General features: G+C 37.6%; 1 protein-coding gene across 3 annotated transcripts in view; it reads left to right on the top strand.

Moving 5' to 3' along the window:
• Nucleotides 1-15,953, top strand: part of LOC131426540 (uncharacterized) — a 174,406-nt gene extending 158,453 nt beyond the window's left edge. For all 3 annotated transcript variants that reach the window (XM_058589355.1, XM_058589353.1, XM_058589354.1), the window contains one exon: nucleotides 218-15,953. In XM_058589355.1, the coding sequence (XP_058445338.1) occupies nucleotides 218-1,625 (1,408 nt within the window). In that variant the 3' untranslated portion in view covers nucleotides 1,626-15,953. The remainder of the gene's footprint in view (nucleotides 1-217) is intronic.
• Nucleotides 15,954-27,110: the final 11,157 nt, after the last annotated feature.

Raw genomic sequence — 27,110 nt, 5'->3', positions numbered from 1 at the left:
GTTCTTCAATGATGTTTCATTGGTTCTGGGGGATGGTTTCCAATTGATATATGCAGACGACTTAAAATTATATGTCGTAGTTCGAACTATGGAGGATTGTCGGCGATTACAGCATCAACTACAACTCTTCGTCGATTGGTGCTGCGCAAATAAACTTTTTATCAACGTTTCAATTCCTAAACATCTAGTAAACAGTTTCCTCTCCTTCCATTTCCAGACCGGCCAAGCAACGTCTGCGAGGTTATCTGCGTCTCTCGTCTCGCCGGAATACCAAATCCGAACCATCGATCGACGACGGCAGCTCCCCACCCGATATCAAAACGCCCCTGTCGACGCAGATGTCAACGGTAAGTAGCAGTCACGGGCCGTCGACGGTGGCCATGGCTTCTGGTTCGACGACTACTTCCGATCCGGTAGCAGTCGAACCCCGACGACAGCCGATTGCACCTGCGCCTGGTAAAACGACGCTAACCCCCTCCGATCGACCGAAACTTCCGGTCGAAGCTGCTACGAAAAAATCATCACACTCGAACGGAGAAAGTTCCAGAACGGATGATGGTCCGGTGTTTAGGCCGACAGGATCGAAAAGTGGACGCCCGAAACGGCAGCTTCCGCCACCGCTTCGCATCGAACACAGCAACTTCAACAAGACTCCGTCGACGAGGAGCCGTAATTCGACTGGAACCGTAACTCAACGATCCTCACTGAGATCGACCAACGGCAGAACAGGTAGTTTTAGTAGTGGCCGGAATCCTGTGGATGTGGCGGCAGCCGAAGAGGAAGATGACTACTCTTCATCGCTGGCAGGACACGGTTCCAACGTGACTTCCAGCACCTACTGCAACATCAACGAACGTGAAGTCGTCGCTCCCGAGTTGTACGTTTCGCACCAGCAGAACTCTGTGCGGAAGTCAGCTTCACCTTACTATCAAGGAACTAACAACGAAGAACCGAATGACATCGATTCCGATTCGGACATCTACCAACGAAGAACCACTCGGTACGGATCACTCTCCAACCAGGAGCCCGCTGGTATTTTGAAAGCAACTCCATCAATAATATCCGTCAACGAAAGTGAGTACTCATCCCGAAAGGATTCCCTCAGTACGCTGTCCCGGGATATGGAGATCATCGACCGGTTGGAGCGCGAACGCAGTATGGACATCCAGGAAATGATCCAACGCGAGAAGAACTACGAGTACTATCTGGCACGTCAGAATTCCAAGCTGAAATTCTCGACCAACTTTGATGACTACTTCGAGGAAGAACCGTCCCACGCGGTAGGTACTCGGTCCATCTCACCGCACGTCGTCCGGAACGTCCCGAACCGTCGCACCAGCAACCTTAGCTATGGATCTGCCAAACGGGACAGCGGTTACGAACAGTCACTGGCGGGGACACCACCGGCTCTGCTGGCTACCGGAACTCCGGGAACTACAACGGCACCGATGGGACCACCCGTGGTGAAACCTGCTCCGCTAAACGATGTCTATCTGCAGAACAGTCGCGGTCCCCGAAGATCGCTGGAACTGGAGCGACAACGGTTTCCCCGGACGTACAGTTCGCGTTCGGCACGCAGTTCGACCAGATCACGCGATCGAGTTAGCTTTCATGACGATATCTAGGTCGGTACAGTAGAGAGCGCTGCCCAGTGTTTTGTGCCAAATCATTGAAACTCGACTTGAGGCTGTTTGTCGAAACTTACATACCAGGATTTATTCATGTTAGTAGATAAACGTTACGGATTTTATAAACTGAATATATTGTAAGAGATTTGCTCATTGTTCGAAGAAACAAAAAAAAAAATATAGGTTTTTGGAGTCGAAACTGTTGAAAGGATCATGGAAGATCACAAATCGGTAGTTTTCAAATTGCATAACGAAGCTTCGATTAACCATCGGTGCAGGGAGTTTTGGACCGTTTTCTAGAGTAATCAACCTGAGTTTGATCAAAACATGTCACATTTTTACGTTATGTCGTCAATTTATCAGTGCATTAGCAGTTTATGTTGAACTGCTAATGCCACCTCACGGTTCAACAAAACTACGAAATAGCAAAGCAGTTACTAAGTTTTGTACATTCAGCGCTTCAGTACAAATATGATCTTTCATTGCAAAAAGCACTTTGAAACCAAAAAATATTGGTGTTGGCAATTCAACATGAACTGCTAATGCACTGATGAGTCGATGACGAAACGTAGAACTATGAAATAGTTATGTTTACTTGCGGCTTGTTCGCGACATAATCGGGACAGATTAAATTGAGTCATCTTAAAACAAATTACAGTAACATAATTGGGCTGCATAAAGAAATTACGAACTTTTGAGTTCACTCCAGGCATTAGGGTCTATGCAAACTTCTCTACTACCAATTTAGCTGTTTTTGTCCAAGATTTTCGAAATTTTTCTTTAGTTGTAGTTGTAATTGTAGCTGTCTCAAGCCCAATATCGCTCGATAGGTCGTAACTTCGTGCAATCAGGTGGATTCGTCTCTTTCGGTACAGCATTTCAAAACATCTTTGGCAAAGTGACAAGATGCCAAATCACGCCAAAATAAAAAGAGCACACCCCGGCTGCCTATGAATGATACCAATCGCTACATTAGGCATTCTTCACGGTATATTGCCTTGTTTACCGTTCCGGTAGTGACGAAGCTTGCTTCATCACAGATGCATTTTTTGGGATATTTGGACTTTTCCTTTGTACTGAAATGCTTACCTACGCCGTTCCGATACTCTTCATCGATAGGGGTTTCCTCCGTAGATTGGGATGACGTCCGAGGCAACTCCGATGTGTCGGGTCATTGTCATTCCAAAGCAACAAATTTCTATTGAAATCAGCTCAAAAAATCTTCTCGGCCAACTTCATAAGACATCGTTGTGAATTTCGAACATTTGCGCTGCACTCAAATTTTGCGTCAAAAACTCCAAGCAACCAAATTTTCGCTCTGAGAAGGCAAACCCAAGCATTCACTTTTACTAGATGTTCGGCAATGTGCTAAATTGAATCGGTACTGTTTCCCAACCAGGCACGTTTCCCTCGAACCGAGAAGTTGCTTCAGGCGATAATATCGTGCATTTTTTCGCAAATTTTCATTTTATTTCGAATCGCGTAACTTTTTCCATCCGGGAAATTCGTTTAGGCAATTTAGATTTCTTTTGTCAATCGTTTTTCTATTTATTCTTTCCGTTAGGTACAGATAAAATCTTGAAAAAAAGAGTCAAAACATAGCGCGATGGGTAAGTCAATGCCATTCACGTAGTCCACCCGGGTTCGAATCCCAACCCCGCAGAAAGTTTTTCCGGCTTGAAGAGGTGAATAAACTTAGCGTTAAAATCTCTGTGATCCATACAAAAAAAAAAGTTCAAAACAGTTCTACCCCTTCCCAAGACTCAAAACAAATCGCTAGAATGCATATTGCCCGACATTTCGATTGACTCCTGTCATCATGTTTTGCATAGTCTTCTTGGTCACTTCCCCTCGTAGAACACCAGAGTGCCTGAAGTCTATATTCGTCGTTCGTCTTGAGATTCCGCTTGAAAATTGAGAAAGTTAAAAGTAGTCCTTTGTGTTGTTGTTTGGACGTTGTTCGTCCTATGATCTTTTTTTTTCCGGTAAAGGCAAGATGCCAAATCCAACCAACAGTAGTGAAATCAGACTTTTCGGAAAGCAGAAGAAAACTTATCAAAAAAATTAGAGGGTTGTATTCAAGACACGACCGAGCACAATAACATTAAAAATGAAAAGTTTCTAGGGTCTTCATAATAAATACAAAAATAAAGATGATAATGATGATGATACACTAAACTTCACTACACTTCAAAGTTACTTGAAAGCTCAATTTTAGATACAAACAACCTGAAGATTTAAAACTGAACAAATGAAACTATTTTATTTTATGATGATAATTTTCGAGAAACGTACAAACTAATTAATAATTTGATTTGATTTATATCGTTTATTTACCCCCAGTTTTAACCTAATAATGGTCGTTCACTGGGTGAACTTATTAATTTTATAAACAGTTAATCGATCCATGAGAATGTTGTACCAGTAATCTCAGTAATGGTGTAATTTTTTTAATCCTTCAAAATCGTCGATAATCTTCGGAAAGTGTCGGTAAATAATATTGCAACAATACGAGGAAGAAAACATGTGAAACAGTCCGCATAAAATATTTAGTTACTTACATTGATTTTCGCTTTGGCATATTAGGAATATACGGAATGGATACGCAACAAAATTCTAAAATTTTGTTCATATTGGAACTTGATGTTAATAACACATGAATGAACATTGTCATAGTTACAACGCGTGAAGCCATCAGACGCTTATTGTTTTGAAGCAAATAATAATTGAACTAAAAATAGCGGTTAACCAAATTTTACGAGGGTTCCTATTCAAACTATACATGTAAAATCGTAGGTAAACTTACCTTGAGTTTATCTTTTAAACTATATGATATTGCATCTAATTGTACTGTATATGTGAGCCTGTGGAACTCATTTATACTACTAAACTGAGGAGGCCGCTTTTAGATAAGTTTCAGAATTTAATTTTGAATCTTTTGAAGCGTTTAATTCCTAGTGGGACAACAACTTGTTCAGTCACATTGCCACGCTTTGTTCGTATGGGAATGGAGATTTAAGTAAGCAAACCGATCCGTTGACAAATTAAAACATTTTTAAGCTTACAATATTGAAGCTTTGGGATCATTTAAATTAGGAAAATCCATTAACAAATCATCGAGGAACAAGCGCTACAATTTAGATCCGAAAAATCTATCGCCGATAATTCTAAATTGGCCTGATAGTTACCAGAGAACCAAAATAAAATACTCAATTCAAACCAATTTTTCAATGGTATGTAATTGAAATATTCAAATGACGTTATTTCGTAGGTTTAAGTTAAATGTTTCCGAATCGATTGTTTGTTGAATTATATTAATCCATTAACAAATGACTGAGTTCTAAGCGTTCAAAATTATGACAGAAAAAGGTTACGCGATTAGTTTTGCATGTTTTAAATTGACACCCAGCCTCGGGATGCGAAGTGTAAGGCATTTTTAATTGCAAAATCGACCAAAAATTTACTAAATACATGGGATATTTCAAAAGAATCGGTAACCACGCTGATCGGGTTCTTCAATAGCTAGATACTCAAGCGAACATGGTGTTGCACAGACAACAGGAAATTTCACCAAAACATAATGCAAAAGCGACAATCCAGCAAGTGAACGCATATACGATCCAGTCATCAGCTCACTGGACGAGCTACTTGTTTCATTCACAGTCAAACATCAACTAGGCAAAGAAATATTGTGCAGCCTATATTTATAGATTTCTCTTCATACTACGCAGTACGATGCGGTGTTTTTTATGCATGACGCAAAGCCTCCTATGCCGAACTAGAAGTTGACGTCATTTTGTACAACAGGGATTGGTGGATGAAAACATAGGTCGATTCCAACCATTTTTTCAATAGTATGCTATCGAAATACTGAAACGACGTCGTCATACATATTTAAGTTAAAAGTTTCCGAAACGATTGGTTGTTTAATTATAACAATCCATCAACAAATGACCGAGTTATTAACGTTCAAAATTATGACACAAAAAGGTTACGCGACTATTTTTGAAACTTTTAATTGACACCCGGCCCCTTATAGTGAAGAGTAAGGCATTTTTAATGCCAAAAAGTTCATCAGAAGAATCGGGGTAGAACGACATAACACGATTCGAGGAATCTTTCAAGCTAAATGTAATTTAATTTGTGAGCGGTAAAATACGAAACACAAAGCATTTCTGGCCAACCTTTATCTGATCAAAACCCATTGGAAGAATTTTTATTTTCAGAAAATTCATTTATGAAGATGATTTTGGGGTAAAACAGGATAGAGTTATTTGCAGATATTTTGATAAATACCACTTCGTATCTGAAATATATTTTGTTTGCCCGCTTTAGTTTTTTTCACCGTTCTACTCTTCGAACTAAAGTCGGGTAAAGAGAGATTTTTGGGGTGAAACGGGCATAATTTTGAATCGATTATACTGACATTTGTGCATAAGAAATACCTACCTGAAAATATTTCCTTAGATTTCAATAAAATTATGGAATAAAGTTGCGTTTTTGATCCCTTTTGCTTTTCTCCATAGCGACTTTTCATTAGAGTTCCGGAGATCCCTAAAGTTCAATGAAATCGGAAAATATCACGTTTGAAAGCTAATCTTGAGATGTGGATTAAGTATGAAGATTAAATGACTGTCATTCTTGGTTCTGGAGATAAAACAGTAAAAGTGACGTAACCGACAAAACGCATTTTTTTCTCGGAGATGGCTGAAGCTGACTTCTAACTAATTGAGGCTTGTTTGAAAGCTATTTTTTTTTATTTTTTTTTAGATAATAGTCGAAAATCAAATGGCTGTATTCCTGGTTCCGGAGATACGTTGGTATAAGTGAAATAATCGACAAAACGTATTTTTGCCTTTCTCATATAGAAAGGTTATGCAATCACTGTGAAAACCGACTTTTGAACCGAGACCCGGAGGGCCGACGGTCATATACCATTCGACTCAGTTCGTCGAGTACGCAAAATGTGTGTGTGTGTGTGTGTGTGTGTGTGTGTGTGTGTGTGTGTGTGTGTGTGTGTGTGTGTGTGTGTGTGTGTGTGTGTGTGTGAGAGAGAGAGAGAGTGTGTGTGTATGTGCGTGTGTGTATGTAACGTTTTTTGCACTAACTTTTCTCAGAGATGGCTGAACCGATTTTCATAAACTTAGATTCAAATGAAAGGTCTTGTGGTCCCATACAAAATTCCTGAATATTATTTGGATCCGACTTCCGGTTCCGGAAATATGGGGTGAAATGTGCAAAGACAAAAGAAAATATGTGTTCTAACTTTTCTCATTGATGGCGCAACCGATTTTTACAAACTTAGGTTCAAATGAAAGGTCCTGTAGTCCCATACGTAATTCCTGAATTTCATGCGGATCCGACTTCCGGATCCGGAAATATAGGGTAAAGTGGGTCAAAAATTGTATACCATCACTGAAAATGGGGAAAAACCTTAAAAAAATTTCTAAATCGACCTCAAATCTTCTCCAATTGATAGTTTTTATCAGTAGATGGTCAAACAAACCGATATCGGTTATTCTTCTAAGAATCGAAGAAAATTATTTTGAAGAATACCACAGTATTTTATATGATAGTATGATTGATATGAGAAAGGCATCATTACACCACTAGGTGGATTAAAACAGGTTTTTTACTTTCCGTTCGTTTTTTTTTTGACAACTAAAGCGATTTTTACAAGCTTTGGCCCGTTTGAGAGCTAATCTTGAGATGAGAAATAAGTTCGAATATCAAATAACTGTCATTTTTGGTTCTGAAGATAGAATGGTATAAGTGACGTAACCGACAAAATGCAACTTCTTCAATTCCGTACAACTTCTTCAATTCCGTTCCGTGCTTCTTCAAAATGCAACTTCTTCAATTCCGATTTTAACAAACTTAGGCTTGTTTAAAAGCTTTTTTCGGATTGTGGATCATATGTTCGAATCAATTGGCTGTCATTCCTGGTTAGGGAGATACGCTGGCATAAGTGAAATAACCGAGAAAACGCATTATTTTTTACTTTCCGCTCAATTTTTTCGATATAACTACAGCGATTTTCACAAGCTTTGGCCCGTTTTAAGGCTAATTTTGAGAAGAGATATACTTTTGAATGTCAAATAACTGTTACTTTTAGTTTCAGAGGTATAATGGTATAAGTGACGTAACCGACAAAATGCATTTTTTTCTCTTTCCTCAATTTTCTCGGGGATGGCTGAATCGATTTGAACTAATTTGGATTTGTTTGGAAGCTGATTTTGTGTTGTGAATCATATTCGAAGATTACAACTTACAAGCTTTGACCCGTTTGAGAGCTAATCTTGAGATGAGAAATAAGTTCGAATATCATATTACTGTCATTTATGGTTCCGGCGATGTAATGGTATAAGTGACATAACCGACAAAACGCAACTTTTTCCCTTCCGCTCGATTTTCTCGGGGATGACTGAACCGATTTCAATATTTCTTGGCTCGTTTGGAAGCTTTTTTGGGTAGTGGATAATATTCGAAAATCAAATGACTGTCATTACTGGTTCCGGAGATACGATGGTATAAGTGAAGTAACCATCGAAATACATTTTTTTTACTTTTCACTCAATTTTTTCGAAATAACTACAGCGATTTTTACAAGCTTTGGCCCGTTCGAAAACTAATCTTGAGGTTTGAATAAAGTTCGAAGTTCAAATAACTGTCACTTTTGGTTTCAGAAATATAATGATACAAGTAACGTAACCGACAGAACGGCATTTTTTCCTTCCGTTCGATTTCTTTGGATGACCTAACCGATTTCAACAATTCTAGATTCGTTTTGCGCTCGTTCGCTACTGTTGGATCATTGATCAAGTTCGAAGATCAAATTACTGCTTCCGAGGATGTGATCGTATAAGTGTCGTAACGGACGATAAATGGGATAAGCGACGTATGCGATGTAGCCCATTCCTGTCAACAACTTGAACGATTTGTTCCAAAAAAAATCAGTTCAAATTCGTGACAGAAATTATTCATATGAAAGAAAAATTGTTTTGATGAGACTGACATTTGAGATCTGAAATGTGTTCGAAGTTCAAATAACTGTCATTTTTGGTTCCGGAAATATACTGGTATAAGTGACGTAACCGACAAAATTACATTTTTCTTTTCCGCTAGATTTTTTCAACATGACTTGACCGATTTCAACAATTCGAAGTTCGTTTGAAAGTTACTATTGGATCATTGATCAAGTTTCAAGATCGAATTGCAGATACTTCCGGTTCCAAAGATATAATCGTATAAGTGTTGTAACCGGCAATAAGTCGAATACGCAACGTATGCGCTATAGTCCGTCCTTCTGAATGACTGGAAATAATTCATAGTTAACGACACTCTTAGGTAAAGGGTCAGCATAATTCCGGTTCACACATTTTCATCAACCATTGTTAAATCCCGTTTGTGGTTTGAGACATCTTTCATCCAGTGTCATATCTAATCTCTAAGCATGTCATTATTATAGTTGAATCATAAACCACATTCCATTTAAACGACTGTGCTTGAATACGGCCTAAGGCCAGACTGGGTTTACCTTCGATAGAGTGACGCCATACCGCAACCAACAAAATTCGAATGGGTGACCGTAATTTCTAAATCAAACATTCTCAGTTACACAATGGGCTAGAATTAGCAAACAATTTAAGCTCAACCAGCCGACAGGATCATTTATTATTCTATTTATACTAAGTACGAAGGCCTCCGGGCGACAACTACACATCTGTATGTTGCCAATTTATGGTTTAATTAATATGAAAGGTTAACCGACAAAGGCATAGGCGGGGACTATTCAAAACAAGACTTATTCTGTTGACAGTTTCAGTTTGTTCGAACAAAGGAGGCGGCCATCATATCACCTCGGCAACCAAAGGGGGAAGGGGAAGTTTTCAACTCCGAACCGAATGTGACAAGCCGGGAAATTAATTGAGTTAAGTGAAACAACATTTCTGCTTTTTTTGTTGAGATGCACAACGCGACCCGAGAATTTAGCCCGAAGGACAATGTTTGCTCGATTAAACAATTGTTCCTTGAAGGAGGTTTCCCATTCAGCAAAGTAAACTGCACTGTACAATACCGACAGTAGTGTTGTATTTGACGGTTGCTCTAGTCAAACACCCTGCGGCCTCCTCCTCTTGGAAGGATCGAGTTTTCATAGAATCCATTAAAATTCCCTTTTTATCCTCAACCAGTAAGCAATTGTTTATCTCGATTAGGGAAACGAGTTATGGCGAGACAGACAGAGAGAAAGAGAGAAGGAGAAAGTTCTGCTCAATGATTTTACGCATTTTCCAAGTGAAAAAGCAAACACTTATGATGCAAAGCTGCTTAGTCGTATGCCAACAAATGCCAGTCGATTTGCATGAAAACTATCTCCGGTTCGCTAGCCGGGAAATGCCGGTGCTTTCGGATGAGACTTAATGAATCCTATATCGGCAACGGTGGATTTCTGAAAATGTTTCGAGAAACGGAGTTGAACGGTTTCCCCCAACCAGAGAACGAAAAAGTAGGATGTTTCTTCATTGAACCTTCCACCAATCGCACTCGCATGCAAATGGCTTGGAGTTTTTTGCTTCTCCAAGTAGGTGAATGCATGCTTTTGCTTTCAACGTTCTAACCTAAGCCCTGTACTGGAGGAAAATACCGAAAGCCTAATTTCCGGCCTTCCTCCGGTTGTATCGGAATACGAATGGCAATCGGAAGACGACGGTGGTGAGGGAGGTAGGCTTGGAGTGTAATCGTTCTGCTTCTTTTGTCCTCGGCGGGTGAAACTGGATTAGGATTACCGCCGAGGGGTGATAAACTCATTGTACGGCACTGCCGAAAGATGCTTCAGTTTTGCTTTTTGGTACGATTGAACCGATAGACCTAGGCAATACCACCCGAAGAGACAGGAAATAGAAGTCGGTGAGTCCGACGCGGCCCAGGCCCACATCATCCACTAATTGCGTTTTCTGAATTCCTTCCTTCCATTTCACAATGTTCAACCGGAATTAGGCTTACAAAAACATTAATTCACCGTCCAGTGGATGTAATTCGTTAGAGGAGAAAGAATTCGAACCAAATCTGACAGGCTGTCAGTAACTGGGAAGCTTAGCGTCAAGAAGGTCGACCGAATTTGTCAATTTTGTCGATAGGATTGTTCGCCGCTTGCTTGGGTTCAAGATTTTTTTCTAAAGTTTATTTGGAAAAGGATAAAAAATTTTCTTTTAAATTGTTATTGTCGAAAAATGACAAATCCCACAAAATCAGTTAAGTCTTTATATTAAAGTACTGAAACCCTCTTCGCCATAACTTTTCTGGTTTTGATTAACATTGTAAACTTTCAAATAAGCCTAAATTTATCGAAATTCGTTGATTCCTTTTAGAAAAATTTCGACCGATGAAAAAATGTACGGCTAGTCGGTTACGTCACTCATACTATTATATCCTCAGAATCGGAAGTGACAACCATTGGATTTTCGAACTTCATCCCAAATACAATAGTAGCTTTCAAACGAGCCTAGACTTGTAGAAACCGATTCAGCCAACTCTAAGAAAATCAGGCGGTAAATAAAACAACGCGTTTTGTCGTTTACGTCACTTATGTCATTATATCTTCGGAACCGGAAGTGACAACCATTCGGTTTTAGAACTTATTCAATGGTCCAATAGTAGCTTTTAAACTAGCTTAAGCTTGTTGAAATCGGTGCAACCCATCTCTGAGAAAACTGAGTGGTTAAAAATCTTCGAAAACTACACGCACACACATGCATACAGACATTTCTCCGATCTCGTATAGCTGAGTCGAATGGTTTTCAACACTATGAAAACCCTCCGGCTCCGTTTTAAAATCGATTTTTCAGCAATCCTATTACATTTATATAAACAAAGGCAAAAACCTATTTCAATTAACCTTTAGGTGTAATGAGGGCTTTCTCATATTACTCATATTTTCATAAATGTCACAAAAGGTTTCTTGAAAAAAAAAAAAACAATTGAAACCTGAATAAAAACTAGAATGTTTTGCTTTGGGAATAAACCAAAATAACCTTCTTAATTTGTAAACAGTTATAAGATAAACATAGAATAATTTATCCGTTTTGTGAATCGCCCCTCTGAGAGACAATTTGCAATTTTTAACACACTTCATTCTCTAGCTTCGTAACCCTAAGTCGGATCCAGACAAAATTCTATTGCAACTTGTAAGACCATAACACTATTCATTTAAGTTTCGGTTTAGCCATCTCTGAGAAAATGAAGCGAGTACCCTTTTTTAATTTTTTGACCGGACACACTTCTCTCTTTCTCTCTCTCTCTCTAGTTCCGAAACCGAAAGTCGAATCCGGATGAAATTCAATAGCAACCTATGGTATAATTACATACTGCCTTAGCTCTACGATGCCATGGGTAGGTTTCGAACTTTTGACTTGACTCCTGCCGTCAAGGTTTGGACAATCATCTGTCTGTTCTCTGGTGTTTGTTTGTGAGCTTTTGTCCACTTCTGCTTGGAATTTTGAGCCGATTTTGACTCTCCAACAATCAACATTCGTTATTGCCTAAATTTGCTCTGGCCAGTTTGGATGATAAATGTCACATTAACACCATTAACATTATTTTTCAAGGATTTTTTTTCGTTCCTATAGCAGGTAGTGGCAAAATGCCAAATCGCCCAAAAATGGATTGTTTTGCGAACGCTGCTTTAGAAGTGATAGTAGGCGTTTTTAAAGGCACTCTAGAGCATACATTTCACTGTTAGTATTGCTGGTTTAGACATTTAGTTATGGTTGATTTACCGCTCATACAGATGGCTTGCCAAATAAGATATTATTTCGTGTAAATTTGTCTATTTTCGACATTTTTAAACAGAGACTATAGACTTCCTCTGTTCTTCGTAGTGTACAGAATTTATTATCAGGTAATTATGGAAAGTCAGCCTTCACATTTGTTTCATCGTTCTCTACGATGCGACCTGTATGTACTGTACCTTAAATGTTTCGGATCCGAGTTTTTGCTTCCTCAAGCGCTTTGTGATATTGTCTATTGCAAGTTCTCCATCATCTAGGATTTGGATGTCCTCAGTCCCCATCTCACTGCAAGGGATCGATAGGATCTAAGACTTTTGAAAAATCAATTATCGTTTCTTTATATTTTCTTATAGTAAAACATTTCAAGAATTTTTTGTCAAACTTTCAAGCGTACCGAAACAAAACTCTGGAAGTTATGGGCCTTTATCTTTTCTTATATCTTCCTGAGAAGAGGGAAGAGCCCAGCGTACAGGCCCAAGTGTTCTGTTTCGATTAACTTGAAAACTTGACAAAACTCAAACTTAACAAAATATCAAGAAAAATATGATTTTTCGTAAGTGTTAGATCCTCTTCGCCCCCAAAAAAATTGTTGTTTCCTACGATTTACCAATTATTTTTAAATTTTGCACAGTTCATACATATAAAATACCCGATCCAAACATTTTACTTCTCGTTTTTTTTGTTACTTTTGGAGGTTTTACAGCTACAAAATGGCGGATTTTTACGTGAAAATTCATAGTTTTGACTTTAAACAACCACCAGAAATTAACAAAAAAAGGAACAAAAACATAGGGGTCTAGAGAAACATCTACTAATCACAACAACATTTCGCAGCTTCTGGTGAAGAGACGCCATGTTCGAAACTTCAATTCAACGGTAGACAATATGTACGTCGAAACTTAAAAAAGTTGTAGTCGGATGACTATAAAATTTGGCCCAAAAAGCTCGTGAGTAGAGATTTGTCCGGAGCCACAACATATGGCCGAACGTTGTCGTGATAAAACATTATGGAATCATGCCGTTTTCCTTCATTATCCGCTTCGTTCGTAGTTTCAAAGTATAATATTAACTTCTTCTACTATCATTCCAAAAACATTTCGGACAAGCAAAATCGCCTAGTTTTCAGTTCGTTTACATTTTTTATTTTAAATTGCGTATTCGTACTGCGGTTTCTGAATTCTTCAAAGTCCGCTTCAAACTCAGTAAATATTACAAGTAGTTATAATTCGCTTTGGGGCTGAGTTACGTAGGTTTTAAAGAAAAAAAGGTTCTTCTTGTTTAATATATTTTAGGTTTAACTTGCATCACGCCTTTTTTCTCAGTTTTTAATTACAATCGATTTAGCTTTTCTCTGTAGAAAGGACATAGAACTACTGAATAAATCGATTTCGATCGGAGCCTCGGAAAGCTCTTACATTTTATACTCAGCTCACTTTATTGCTTAGTTTTACTTACATCAGGGCTCAGAATTTTATAATAGATTTTATTTCTTCTTCGTATATAAATGAAACACATGATTTGGTAATTGTTCGGAATAATTATATAAGCGGCAGTGACTCAATGACCACACTAACGAATTGCTTGCCAAACAATAAAATTTTTCTAAACTTGGGACAATTTTTTTCCGTTTTTTCACCATGTAGAATCGCGGCTTGATGCCGTTTTTGTAGATCGGTTTATAAATATGGCATTGTTAAAAGCGGAATTACGTCAACTGACAAATGCTTCTGCGAACATATTCAGAAGTAAAATGTATGCATCGCACAAATTGTAAGCACCGTACAGATAAAGTTCGATGATTTACAAAGCCTTCCCATAGCAGAAAGTCAAAGTCTACAACAGATTGTAGCGACTAGACTGCTGTACAGGATGTGAGTTCGGTATTTTCGTCAATGTTTTTTGGAATTTAAATGCATTTGGGAAAAAGAACATCTTACAAATCTTCTTGTCCAAATTTGGATAGAATAAATTTTCAACCACGAGTTCCCAAATCGGTTTAGCGAGCTGAAAAATGAAAGACAACGGTGATCTGTCCTCATTTTGGGGCTTACAGTTTTGGTATTCTGTCAGACTTTAGCAAATATCGAAGAATGCCATGATATTTTATGCGCAGCGCCCAAAAAGTGATCTAAGTACGATTCTGGTGTCTGGTTTCTATAGAAACGGTCCATAGTTTTTTTTCTATTTGTACTACACTAAATAAGGAGGATTTCGATCTGTTATAAGTTTTAGTGAGAAGTCAAGAGATAGATTTAACGAGTTTTTGTAATCTCGAACAAGAATTAATGCACAAACAAATAAACTAGAAATCGAATAGCCGACCGATGGTAATTTAATTATCTGATAACAACAAGAAAAAAATGTATGTGATATGTAGTAGCATCCCAATAATAGTAGTCAATGTTATCGATGCTGAATTACGGAAGAAATAATTTAATTTTCCTCATGAGAAAAACTTGTCAGTAAATCGAACTGAAGCCGCCGTAGGTAAGAAAGTGGGCGAATTGAAACGATGTTCATGTTATTCTTACGAGTGTAAATTCTTCTGATTTAATGCGGGGACTTGAAATCGCATGGTTTGCAACAGGCTTTCCGTTCGATTTTCAGACAAGATTTCCAACGTTTTCCAATTTCGCTACCCACCCCCGTAGTCAAAATAAAAGCCCTATTCTACCAGGCTGCAAACAAACACAAACCCAGAGGAAAAAGTGCCAACTTTCATGGCAGTTCTGCGATGAACTTTGTAATAGTAAATAACGATGTTTAATCCGGATGGGCTTTATTTTTGTGTTTCTCTGTTTGTGGGTTGGCGAAAATGTAAACACATTGTGACCGGAGAACAGTACCAGACAGTAGTCGTATATTTTAGAGTCATTTGAAGTGCAACCGAAAAAAAACAAATATCCTTAGCTCAGTAAAAGTCCGAAATAAACAACAGAAAATATTTAAATGTTAGAATCCCAAATGGAGAGAATGGATAAAAATATAACGTTCCATATTTCGTGTTTAGAATTCAGTAGAGATCTTTTCTGGAAACCGTAATTTCGTAAAAAAAATCTATAATGTAACATAAGACGTTTCGCAGCAGGTAGTTTCTTCTAAATGGCACTAAACCAGTGTCATTATGTAAACTTGATACATCGAGAAAAACAATTTAAAAAGAATGCAGTAAATATCATCAGATGTCGACATATCCGAAAAAGTTGGTCGCGACTAGTCAGTTAGTTAAATCAGAACTTGGAAAAAACAAATTGTAAATAAGCACGCATCTCTTATTAGATAACATGTCGAAAATCGGTGTTCAAAGCATTTGTTTACCCGAACCCAGCATTTTGTAGCGAAAGAACCAACTATTTGTGATGGCGGCAGCGGAAATCCGTGAAAAGTACGAAATTATGAAATTAAACTCTAGATAACGATGTTCAGCAGCTCTCGTCATGACATGACAGCAGCTTTGAAACTTTGGAACGATGATGAAATTTATAAAGGAAAAGAAAACAATTTTATACTGTTGAGAATCTATATAAGAAAATTTAAAATGAATGTAAACCTTCAAGTGTTTTTATTATATACGAATTTCTTCGAAATAAAAACGAAAATGATAGCCAATAATTTGGAGAACTGATGAGCTAAGTTATTTCAACAGGTAAGTATAAATCTCGTTCCAATCTTAGATTGACTTTTTTTTAAATTTAGCTTACTTCGACACAACAATGCGTATTTCCCACGCATAGACGTCATTCAAGTGATCAACCTCAAGGAAAAATCTTCACCTTTAAAGATCCTAACTCTACTATTAATTAGATTCCAAACATGGCAAATTTGAATTGAATTAAATTTCTGGACGTTTCGTCTTCGATTCGTCAGTGCATAACCGTTTATTTTGAACTGTCATGCCACCTAGCAGTTGTGATGTGATGTGAAGTGAAGCCACCATCAGTTCAAGGACTTGCCAGTGGATGCGGGTAGACTTACAGTAGCCCCGATATGACTCATCCACTCACCTTCTTACTATAGCTGTTACCGAAAAGCGAAAAAAAAGGGTTGGGCGGATACGTAAGTAGAGTCACTTACTCGTATTCCGCGGGAATAAAAGATGCTCTTCCAACCATAATATCCAGTGCATGGATGAAGCATATCGCTATACATGCTTGAACCCGCCTGATGGTTTGTTTGAGAAGGGCGCGTCAGACTCATTTCAAACCTTCAGAAGGAAACAAGTTTCCTTCAAGTGACTTGGGCTGGCTATCCACAATCCCTCGTCCAGTCATCAATTCGTCCGATGCCCTGATGCTCCCTCCCCTTTACGCCTCCGTGCAAAATGTTTTATATTGATAAATACAATGAAACATAGTGTAATGAAATTAATATAACATAAAATGATAAAATAGATTACAAAATAATATAATATAACATAATATAATATAATATATTTTAATTTAATATAATATAATACAATGATATAAAATAACAGTTAATGTAGTGTCAGTTATGCTCTTATCTTCGCAATACTGCAGGAAGTAGAATATTTCTCTTCTAATAATAATAATAATATCCACATCTATAAAAATAATATATGTGATGGCGCTCACCACACGATTATGATGAGGCTCATCTGAACCCTACGTTGTGTTTAAATTGTACGGAAATATGAAGTCTGGGACGGCTTCCAACTTAAGCCTGGGACGGCTTTCGTGCAGATTGGGACACTGCGGACACTTCGAATACATTAAGCCATGGTACGGCTTTCGCACGGGTGGGGACACCGCGGAACACTTCGGATGTGATGTAATAAACTGGTACGCGTTTATTCTTGATTAACTGACTAGTATATTATAATGACTATGACAAACAATTACTATGACTACGACAATCACGACGAATATAAAAACTTGATATGCTATCGAAGTACCGTAGTACTGTAGTACCGTAATACCACAGTACCGTGATACCGTAATAGGTATCGTAATACCGTGAAGAACAGTATCGTATCTGATCTGATCTGCACTGCCCTTATATAGTCTGCGTACATTATTATATGAACAAAGTTTGTCTCTACCGGAAAGCATATTACGTGGAATATGCCGGAAAGCCTATAACGCAGACGAATGTAATCGCAAACTCTCTCAACTACTAATAAAACTGATCGAATAATAAAGTTGATCGATTTCTACTTCATGTACAGTGAAGCTCACTTAACTTGTCTTCTGACATGCAATTGTGCATCAACAATATGTTATTATTATTGATGACAAATTAATAATAATAACAATAAATATAATAATGAAAATAACAATAAAAAACAATATAATATAGTACAATGAGTTATATAATAAATAATAGAATAAATAAAATGATATGTTGCGATATGCTATGATATTATATTACTTGAATTTATATGTCATTTCTCATCCTCTCATTCTGCCATCAACGCATTCCATCGACCATTTGTCACCACAGACACACGTGTAGGCATGAAGCTCAGCTTGTGACGACCTTGATATTTAGTTGAAAGTTACTTTAAAAATGATAACTTATAAGGAAAACAAATTTATATTTTGCGCAGAGGTACGTAGTACTACTAATAATAAACCCTATAATATAATATAATATAATACAACATAATGCAATACAATATAACACAATACAATAGAATACAATATAATATAATATTATATAATATAATAAAATATAATACAATATAATACAATATAATATGATATAATGCAATGCAGTATAATACCATACAACATAGTATATAATAATATAAAATAGTGTAAGACGATAATATATGAAATAATATGCTATGATACAATATAACAGGTAATATCGCAGTGTAAGTTACGCTCTTCTAATAAAAATAACAATAATAATACATGATGTAATAAACAACACAATTATATGTTGTAATATACTATGATAAACACTGCACTTTAGGATGGGCTTCAACCTACAAGCCATTTCGCACCCTCTCATTCTGCTACTAACGCAGAAGGCGATAGCACCCAGTCGACGCCGTTCTATTGACCAAATGTCATCATAGACGCTCGGGGAGGCATGAGATAGGGACTTGTGAGGACTTAGTTATCTCACCATTTGACGACCTAACTGTCATGCCACCTAGCAGTTCTACATAAACCGCTAATCAGATGTAAAGTTCCAGCTTTTTGCAATTAAGTGCCAAACAAAAATGTTTTAGTTTTCTACTGTTCCGGCCGGTTCAGGTTTGATCATAATAACTCCGGCGGTTAGTCTAATTTTGTGCTAAGAGCACATAACGTGTTTAATTTATGTTCAATTTTGCAATGTTTAATTCATTTTCTTTGAACTATTTGTTCAGATATTTTTCATATTACAAAAATTATTCGAAAACCTATAAGCACTAAACTGTGAAATAAAAAACTCAAATTTTTCAGTAGTATTATATTCAAATTTTAGTAAGAGGAACTTAGATTTTTCGAAATTCTCCAATTTAGCTCATGACTCATAATCTAAAATTTCCCTAGACGAATTTCGCACCAAATCGTATTCCAAGTTGGCAGCACCCTCTTAGATTTGAAAGAAACTTTTTCGACATGTATAGTTTGTCACAAAAAAAAGAACACTTTGCATACTTTGTTTTTCCAAAAACTATCTAGACTGTCGTTTGAAAAGAGCTCAACATTTTTTATAATTATTAATTTTTATCCATCAAGAACAACGCAATCATTCCAGCGCTGCTCTAACATTTCAATACCACTTTTATAGAACGATTAATCTTTTGCTCTCAAATAGGCCTCAGTTTCAGCGATAACCGGCGAGCATTTTTTTCAGTTCTGCCAACAGCCAGTAGTCGCTGGTAGCCAAATCTGGCGAATACGGTGGATGCGGAAGTAATTCGAAGTTCAATTCATATAGTTTTGACTTGTAATACGGTGCGCGTTGTCTTAATGAAACAATTTTTTTTCTTTGTCATATGCGGTCATTTCTTTGCAATTTCAGCCTTCAAACGCTCCAATAATGCTATATAAAATTTACTGTTAATGGTGTTTCTTTTCTCAACATAATCGATAAATATTACACCACACACATCCCAAAATACCGAGCCCATAACTTTTTCATCCGATTGTTGTGCTTTCGGGGGCTTTGGACGAGATTCAACAGTTGCTGTCCACTCAGATGACGATCGTTTTGATTCCGGAGTGAAGTGATGAATCCATGTTTCATCCATTGTCACATATCGACGCAAAAATTCCGGTTTATTACGTTCAAACATAGCCGAGCACTGCTCAGAATCATCAACACGTTATCGTTTTTGGTCAATGGTGAGCAAACGCGGCACCCTCTTTGAACAGAGCTTTCTCATAGTCAAATGCTCATGCAATATAAAGCCAACAGGTTCTTTTGATATCTTTATGATATCAACTAACTCACGCAACTTCATTTTTCGATCATTCAAAACGATTTTGTGGATGTTTTTTTTTATGTTTTCTGGTGTTACCGCTTTATTTCTACGACCACATTTGAAGTCAACATACCAACGTTTTATTGTTGTTACTGATGGAGCGCAGTCTCCATAACACTTTTCAAGCCATTGCTTCGCTTGAACGGTATTTTTTTCCTATCAAGAAGCAGTGTAAAATTAAAACACGAAATTGTGTTTGATCCATTGTTCTGGAAATAACAAAAGTAGCGTTACTCTTAGCACAATAACTCACAAACTAATTAATATAATATCATGAAATTTTACCAGCTGTCTTTTAAAGGGAAGTATTTACTGAAAAAAAAACGACTGCAATAAAACTAGCACCATCTATGTGTTAGGTCCGGAACTTTTCAGCCCATGTGTTATACTTTGTCACAAGAAAATCGGAATTCAATTTCAAATAGTGTTAGTAGAAAAATTTTAAATCCTGCACAAACGTGTAGTTCTAGTGACGTTCACAAAATTATTCCAAAAAAAATTGCACCATACTTAATTTGAATGAAGTTTTTTCCCGAGATAAATAATTATGTTCCCATCAACCGTCCATATATTGCAATGCAAGCCGAGCATTTTCAAGGGAGAAAAGTTTTTCTAATCAAAACAATTTATCATCTAGTACTGATAGCAAAGCCTTGGTATTACATCACTTCCTGTTTCAACAGACTCTCCAGTCGAGTCATAGCTTACAGAATCAAATGTCTCTACCCGTCGAATGTAAAACAAAAGATAACTGACTGACGGAGTTGCTCACGTTGCTTCCGGTGTGAAGTTCAACAGCAGGTGAGATTAAAACAGAACTTCTCCGATCGTGTAAAGCTGTTTCACGGGATTTCTGCCGAGATGTGTGTTGTTGTTCACACTTTCAGGGAAGCTCAACGATAGAGCGATTCTATGGAGTCAACAGGGGATGATTTAGGCTCAGTCAACCAGAATGTGGCGCTTATCAAGCTGATAAAATTAAGATATGTAAAGATAGGTTTGGTCAATGGCTTTGATCCTTTCTCATAGACCATGATGTGGAAGTACTAATGCTATGAACATGAACTTAGCGAGGCACCTCTCGCCGATGATAACGCAAATGGGTGAATAATATGTTGCTTATTTGTTGCTAATTAGTTACAGTAATTTTGAATTTGTTGCTCAATTGTTTTAATTCTTTTTCTGTGTACTTCGCTAAGTTTATATAACCAATATGCTTCAAAACAAATCGTAGCCCAGTGAATAATTTGTTGCTAATTAGTTACGATAATTTCGAATTTGTTGCTCAATTTATTTTTTATTTTTTGAGTACTTCGCTAAGTTCATATGAAGTTAGCGAAGGCCCCCTTTCAAATATGCTTCAAAACAGATTGAAGCCCAGTGAATAATTTGTTGCTAATTAGTTACGATAATTCTGAATTTGTTGCTCAATTTTTATTTTTAAGTTTTTTTTAAGAATTCGCTAAGTTCATATAAAGTTAGCGAAGCCCATCTTTTCAAATATGCTTCAAAACAGATCGAAGCCCAGTGAATAATTTGTTATTAATTTGTTGCTAATTAGTTACAGTAATTTTGAATTTGTTGCTCAATTATTTTTTTTTGTTTTTGAGTACTTCGCTAAGTTCATATGAAGTTAGCGAAGCAACATTTTCAAATATGCTTCAAAACAGATCGAAGCCCAGTGAATAATTTGTTGCTTATTAGTTACGGTAATTTTGAATTTGTTGCTCAACTTTTGTTTTTGTTTTCTTGAGTACGTCGCTAACTTCATACGAACTTAGCGAAGTTCTCAAACAAATAAAAACTAAATTGAGCAACAAATTCGAAATTATCGTAATTAATTAGCAACAAATAAGCAACAAATTATTCACCTATTTGCGTTATCATCGGCGAGTGGTGCCTCGCTAAGTTCATGCTCATACCTTTGCTTTTCTTGTTGTTTGTTAACAGCATTATTCCCGTTGTAGGACTTAAAAAAATATATTCTAGGTGAAAAATCGAGTGATGAAATCAATACATATTCTTTTCACAGGAGGCTCTTTGACGTAACAATTAGAATTATTTCAAAAAACAATTTTAGCAATCGACTGACCCACTTCAGTTACCGTTCATCGCCAATCTACACACGAACCGATAACCAGCAAGCAATGAACATCCAACCTTTCACCATTCGAAGATAACAATACCTCCAGCATACACCTCCAGCAGGTAATTACTATTCCAATCGGGTGACACCAACTGATTCGATTATCGTCAAGTGATGGTCTGCCCCCGCATCCCGCCCCCTAGGACTGTTCCACCGGTTAACTTTGTCATTGTTTTGACCGCCTTCACCCGTGCTCTCCTGTCCTGGTCTGGTTCCGTAAGCTGCCTCTATATCCATCGGGTTGATTTGTGTCGCATGAAATCGAATCGCTACGGTTCACTAGCGGAGAAAGGGTGAGAGAGACTGACCGCACGTGCCTACGGACAATTGCATAATAGAACGGTCGGGTCCCCATCGGAGGCCCTCGAAGGTTGCGGGTAGCAGTGCTCTCTGTCTCTATCTCTCTCTCCGTTGTACATTTTAGACAAAACTGGGTCTGATTAATGGCTCCAACCACCGCATTCTGCATGAGTACTTCTCGGTCAACAACAACGCCAACTGTAGCCACTATCCAAACATCATCAATAAATGACGTTCGGAGTGCGAATGTGAATGCGGCCGCTGCGTTTATGCAACTGTTTATGAAAATTGGTATTCGATATTTGGCTCGTTCACGAGGAGTAAGTGCAAAAATTAGACTGATCTTGAAATTGGTTTTATCCTATTTAAAATCAATAAATTCGGTAAAACAATTTTGACCTTTCTCACTGCATCAAGCGGAACTAACTGTTGTCTAGTTTAGTTTCCAAGTTACAACGATTTGACGAAAATCAGTCTTGGAGTAAAATCCGTGTCAAACAAATGGTTTGCCATACTGAAGACATGTGCAATTTTTAACCCAAATCGGAGCAAATCGATCCTGATTTTTCACCTTTTCTGTTAACTTTTGGAATTTACTTCGAAACCGAATGACGAATTTCTCGGACGTGAACCGGTCTATTGACTCTCTCACACTGAATCCGTATTCCGATGACAATGCTACCGATGCCGGGAACGTGTTTTGAATCGGTAATTAGGATGTACCGACCGTTCGAAGACGGTACACGGTGATAAGGCGTTGCAAAGCACGATAGAGAGCGGACCAGTAAACCATATGGCGTGAATAGTTTTCAGTGCAATGAAGTGATGAATTTATAATCGGTTTAACAGTAAAGTGTGAATCAGGATTCGAAGCAGCTTAAAAATGTTTGGTAAGAAAATCCGAATTCATTTTCTTACAAAATATTTTTAACTTGCTATCAATTCTGATTCAGTTCACCGGCAACTAGTTTTCCGAGTTATTTCAGGTTCAGACGTTAATTTTCCACCTTTTCCCTCAAAAGATTAGGGTTAATTGGAGACCGGGTCATTTCGCCGAAAGCCATTTCGCCGAATGCCATTTCGCCGAATGGGTCATTTCGCCGAAAGTCATTTCACGAAAGGGTCATTTTGCCGAAAGGGTCATTTCGCCGAAAGTCATTTGGGCGAAAGGGTCATTTTGCCTAAAGGGTCATGTCTCCTGTATAACTGATGTGGCGCAGCCATATAACCGAAGCCAAGATGGCTCGGCGGCACAAAGCCGCCGAACCGACGCCAGCTGCGTCGGCCGCCGACCCGCCGTCGGAAGCGGCGGTCTCTTGCATACAAACCTGTAACCGCCTCGTTTGCCCGGTCTACTCAGAGCTAGGTTTCTTTGCTTTAGATAGGTCCGAACGAGCGGAAGCGAGGTCGGACAGCACATGAACCAAAACCATGTAGCGTAGCCGCATTAGATATTCTTTCATTTTCACTTAATAAACGGAAAATACCACATACGTTTGCCTAGTAGATACACTTATGCTAATGCTTTGATGCTTAGTAGCTAATAGTCAACAAGTTTTCTTGGGAACTCCGTTCTGAGGTTCATGCATCAATCTTTTTTTCAAGAGTACAAGAATCAATCTTTATTCAAGAAGTACAATTATAGCTCAACAAAACGGGCGTTAACGCTATCATCTTTCATTTGTCTTTATTTTAAATCATTTCTAATTACGATTTTAAGACGATTTTAGAATTCGGCAAAATGACCCTTTCGGCGAAATGGCATTCGGCGAAGTGGCCCATTCGGCGAAATGTCATTCAGCGAAATAACCCTTTCGGTGGAGTGACTTTCGGCGAAACGGCTTTCGTCGAAATGACCCTGGTCCGTTAATTGTGTTGAAATGATTGTATATTTTTCATTCGAAATAATTTTCGTCAGGCACCACTAATTTGTCTTATTTTTCATAGCATTTCTACAATTCAAGAGCAAAACCATTTCCAGTTCTGACTCCGGTGGCTAGAGTCAAGCTGACTTTGATAATAGTGTTCTAAATCGATTGAAATTATATTATTGTACTATAAGTACAAACAGTTTTTTTTTTTCATCAAAACCACCTCAGGTGGCCAAGCGTTGTCATGCTGAAAACTTACAGACTCGTACATTCTTGATTGCACAAGTTCAGCTGTCGATAGCTTCTTCCTGGTTTCGTACAGAGCTTCGCTACCATATTTTCCGACATTTGTGCTACATTTCAAGACCATGTTCTAAGCTGAAATCATCTTTCAATGTGGGTCCAGACTGCATTCCATCTGTTTTACTGAAAAAATGTTCTAGCAGTCTGCTAGTTCCATTATCGATATTATTTAACAACTCCTTAAGAGAAGGAATTTTCCCCGACTTATGGAAAGAATCAAACAACTTCCCGAAGAAACGAAATTTCCAATTACCGAGGAATAGCGGCGTTATGTACAGTATTTAAATTATTCGAACGGATTGTCTTGGACTTTATTACGCATAACTGCTCAAATTAGCTTAGCTCATACCTAATAGGGCGCAAAATGTCAGTGAAAATTGGTGACTGCTTTACATCATCGTTTGCTGTCAGCTCCGGACTTCCACAGGGTAGTCATCTAGGACCATTCATATTTTTGCTCTGCTTAAATGATTTAAATACTTTGCAGAAATGCAGGAAATTATCCTTTGCTGACGATTTCAAACTCTCCCATCTAATCAAAACTACCAATAATGCTATGCTCCTGCAGTCACAATTAGACATCTTTACAAATTGGTGCAGAGTAAATAGAATGGCTAACATTAACGCCTCGAAATGTTCAATTATGTCGTTCACACGAAAACACTCAGTAGTTAAATTTGACTACTCTATTTCACAAACCGTTCTTAAAAGAGAATCGTTCGTTAAAGACTTAGGAGTTAGTCTGGATTCAAAAATGAACTTCAAGCAGCATGTGGATTACACAACCAACAAAGCTTCAAAGTTACTCGGATCTATTTTTCGTGTTACGAGATGCTTCGAGAATATACATTGCCTAAATGCGCTATATTGTGCTCTGGTTCGTTCTACACTCGAATACGCAGCTGTTGTTTGGTCACCTTATTATCAAAATGATATTCAGCGTATAGAAGCCATCCAACATAAATTCATTCGTTTCGCGCTTCGCAAACTTCCTTGGAGAGATGCTCTGAATCTTCCGACTTACTCAGACCGTTGAAAGCTCATAGGTCTCGATCTATTGTCTGTTCGTAGAGACGTGTTTAAGGCAACTTTCGTCGCAGATCTGCTTCAATCTCGAATCGATTGTTCTGAACTCTTACGCTCACTAGACTATTCGCCTTCCACTAGAACCAATTACGGTCACAACGAGCCATTCGTTAGTATGTGCCGTCTATTTAATCGTTGCTGAAATGTTTTCGATTTTCACTTAACTCATAACACCATAAAGAATTTGTTTCTAAGATTTTTGTCTCGCTATCTATTAGTATTGTATTAGTATTAGTATTAGAGATAAGAATGGTGCTGTGTGTAGTAGTAACCAATGTAATTGAAGGAAATGTATCATTTGGATAATTATAATCTGTTGGTAAAAAAGATGAGAGGTTTTATGCCTGCTGGAGAGAGAGAAAGAGAGAGCTAAAATTTGGTGATGCTCAGCTCCAGTGGGCTTTTCCCTGCTCTAAATAAACAAATAAATAAACCACTGGAAATTGTTATAGCACACCAGCATTCAAAAGAAGACAATTAATAACGGCAAGTCGGAACGTAATAAAAATGGATTTAGGTTAATTTTCCGTAAATCAATTTTTCGAACCATACTGGGTCAGAAAGGTAAGACGATTACAAATTTTGCATTCAAAGTCGTTTCAATTGGAAACCATCTTTCTCGTTTTGTACAGTAATTTCAAACTTTCAGCGCAAAACATTCACCAAGGTTAAGAGAGTCAAAAATGATTCTTTCGACTGAAGTCAATCGTAAGTCGATCGACACTAAAGTAATCGAATGGCTTCAAGTTTGGACTTTAAAACGGGTGGGTCACAGATTTCCAACTAGTATTACATGTACAAACAGTATTTTAATCCAACCCACCTCAGATGGCCAAGCGTTGTCATGCTGAAAATGTACGGACACGTACATCCTTGGTTGCTGCCGATCATTTCTTTCTGAATCCATACCGTGTAGCATCGCTTCATTCTTGCTACATTGTAATATGCCTTGTTTTATCAAGCATCAAAAGGAGATAATGAGAAATGGCAATTTCGAATGTAATAAAATCGGATTTAGCTCAGTTCTTCACAAGCAAATTCTTAGACCCATATTGGACTTGTCAGTTTTCTGAAAATTAGAGTTTTTTTAGCGGTAAAACGGTTATAAATTTTTCATTTTAAGCAGGTATACTCTAAGGTCTTTTTATGCAGTCTTTTTTATGCGGTTTTTTTAAGCGATTTTTTTATGCGAATTTTCAAAGTTATGCGGTTTTTTTATGCAAAGTTTCAGAGTTATGCGGTTTTTTATGCGAATTTTCAGAGTTATGCGGTTTTTTTTATGCGGTACGTAAACTCGCATAAAAAAAGACTTTAGTATGTTCAATTGGCAACCATTTTTCTCCTTTTTATAGTACACTGAGGTCTCTTTTTACGCAGGAGAAATGTACCCCGTAAAAAACGCGCTAAAAAACCGCATAAATTATAAATGCGCGATCTGATGTAATCTCAAAAAAAAACAACTTTTTTTTAAAACATTTACTTTCGTTTGACAAGATTAGAGATTTTCGAAACAGAAATTTTTTTATTGATGCCAAATGCATGAAA

This window comes from Malaya genurostris, chromosome 1 (genome assembly GCF_030247185.1).
Source record: "Malaya genurostris strain Urasoe2022 chromosome 1, Malgen_1.1, whole genome shotgun sequence".
In the NCBI taxonomy this organism is placed as follows: domain Eukaryota; kingdom Metazoa; phylum Arthropoda; class Insecta; order Diptera; family Culicidae; genus Malaya; species Malaya genurostris.
The sequence above is the reverse complement of the archived record's forward strand: the minus strand, read 5'-3'. Positions and strand labels throughout refer to the sequence as shown.